This window comes from Amphimedon queenslandica, unplaced genomic scaffold (genome assembly GCF_000090795.2).
Source record: "Amphimedon queenslandica unplaced genomic scaffold, v1.1 AMPQUscaffold_6700_Cont21344, whole genome shotgun sequence".
In the NCBI taxonomy this organism is placed as follows: domain Eukaryota; kingdom Metazoa; phylum Porifera; class Demospongiae; order Haplosclerida; family Niphatidae; genus Amphimedon; species Amphimedon queenslandica.
Genome location: NW_003553011.1, coordinates 1 through 1,924, shown reverse-complemented (window position 1 = coordinate 1,924; position 1,924 = coordinate 1). Strand labels below are relative to the sequence as shown.

Genomic DNA, 1,924 nt, shown 5'->3' with positions numbered 1-1,924 from the left:
GCTTGCATAATTCATTTAAATGGACTAAATTTTTTTATAAATTTTTAAAATAAAATGCATAAATAAAGGTATAAAATATACATTGATCCTACAGTATGTAGTCAAATTTTAATATCATTATAGAGTCAAAGTATATTTCATGGCATCTTTGGATATCTTTTCAATTTCTTCCTTGGTTAATCAAAAGGTATTTGCAGCAATTAAGTATTCTTTACTACTAAGAGTTGTATTAAAGACGCCTTTATCATCATTCTAAAAGGAAAAAGAGATGATTATACAGTGGAACCCCTTAACTCCGGACACCATTTGGATCTACTGAAGTGTCCTTATTTCAGGGGTGTCCTTAATTCAGGGGTGGTGAATAATAGTTATTAAATCATATTAAGGGTAGATTATCATATTAATTATAATAAAGTCTATGTTTATTTGTCAGTATATCATGAGTTATGCATGGTTTTATGGATGAAAGTAGTCTAGTAATGTAGTTTGTGTGCTGCTTGTAAAGGAAAGACTTGAAGATGAAACTTTATTGAGGAGGATACCAGTGTCCATTGCTAACTCTGCACAACCCCTGTGGTCAAGGTAAGCTTGCACATCCTCTAAGGACTTGATTACTTCCCCAAATGACTTTAATTGTGGAACTAATGGCTGTTGTTCCTCCTCTACTTCTTCATCTCCGGCATCAGCATCATGAGATTCATTGATATCACCAGTAGTTGTCAGTTCATTAAAAAACTGACTTTCCCAGTGTTCAGAATCATACTCTTGGCATGTCGGTATTTGGTCATCAAAGCAAATGTACTCACTGCTGCTTGACAACTCAGGATCAGTGCTGCCATGAACAGCTCTGACAACTTGGCCAACAAGATTATCCAAATGTGAAACATCTTCATCTTCATCTAAATCAGCAAATGGATCCGAACCATCAGAATGAGGTACTACTGTAACACTGAAGGAGTCACCAGATAGAATTCCAGCCTTGCGAAAGCACTTTTTGATTGTTTCAGCCGTAACTTCCCTCCATGCCATTGAAACCCATCGAATTGCAGTAAGCACATTCACAGACTTGACTACATCATGTGCAGTATCGCACTCATCAATCTTAGCTAGAACATGAGACAATAGCAGCCTGCGGTACTTGATTTTAAATGCCTGAATGATGCCCAAATCAAGTGGCTGTAAAACGCTTGTGGTATTAGGGGGTAAGAACACGATCTTAATATTGCTATACCTCTCAGCAAGACTTTCTGGATGGCATCCAGCATTATCCATGAGTAGCAGTACCGACCTCCCTTTGGCAATAAGCTGGCGATTCTTTTTCTTGAGTATCTCATCCATGATTTCCCCCGTCATCCAGGCTTTAGGTTGGCTGTAGTACATGACTGGTAGGTCAGTTTTCTTGATCTTGCTAAAGCAGTGGGGGTTTTCTGATTTCCATACAACAATTGGAATCTCTTTTTCTCCATTTGCATTTACGAAAAAAGCTATTGTAAAACGCTGTTTGCTCTTTTTCCCTCCTCGGCATTGATAAACACTTTGCCCAAGACCTTCATTAGGTAAGGCTTTCCAGAAGCATCCAGTTTCATCCATATTCCAAATATTCTCTGGTTCGTATTTACAAATCAGCTCAGGCAGCCTCTCCTTCCAAGAATCAACCGTCTCACCTCATACAGCACCTGACTCACCACATATTTTCATTTGTTTTATGTTGTACCTCTTCTTCCAACGGTCAAACCACCCAATAGATGCTGTAAATTCTGGTATTTCCAATGAAAGGGCAATCTCTTTTGCCTTGGCCATCAGCTGGCTTCCATCAGGGTACACTTGTTTAGAACAGGCAACTTGATACCACTTATATAGGGCATCATTAATCTCAATGTATGGAGAGGTTCGCTTGTTGAGGTGTTTGACATCTGAAGAAGCA

The 1,924-nt window shown here is 38.6% G+C and overlaps 1 protein-coding gene across 1 annotated transcript; it reads right to left on the bottom strand.

Moving 5' to 3' along the window:
- Nucleotides 1-456: 456 nt before the first annotated feature.
- On the bottom strand, nucleotides 457-1,590 carry LOC100637441 (tigger transposable element-derived protein 6-like). The gene has a single exon (XM_011410722.1). It carries the CDS (start codon nucleotides 1,588-1,590, stop codon nucleotides 457-459), a length of 1,134 nt encoding a protein of 377 aa, XP_011409024.1.
- Between the last annotated feature and the right edge of the window lie 334 nt (nucleotides 1,591-1,924).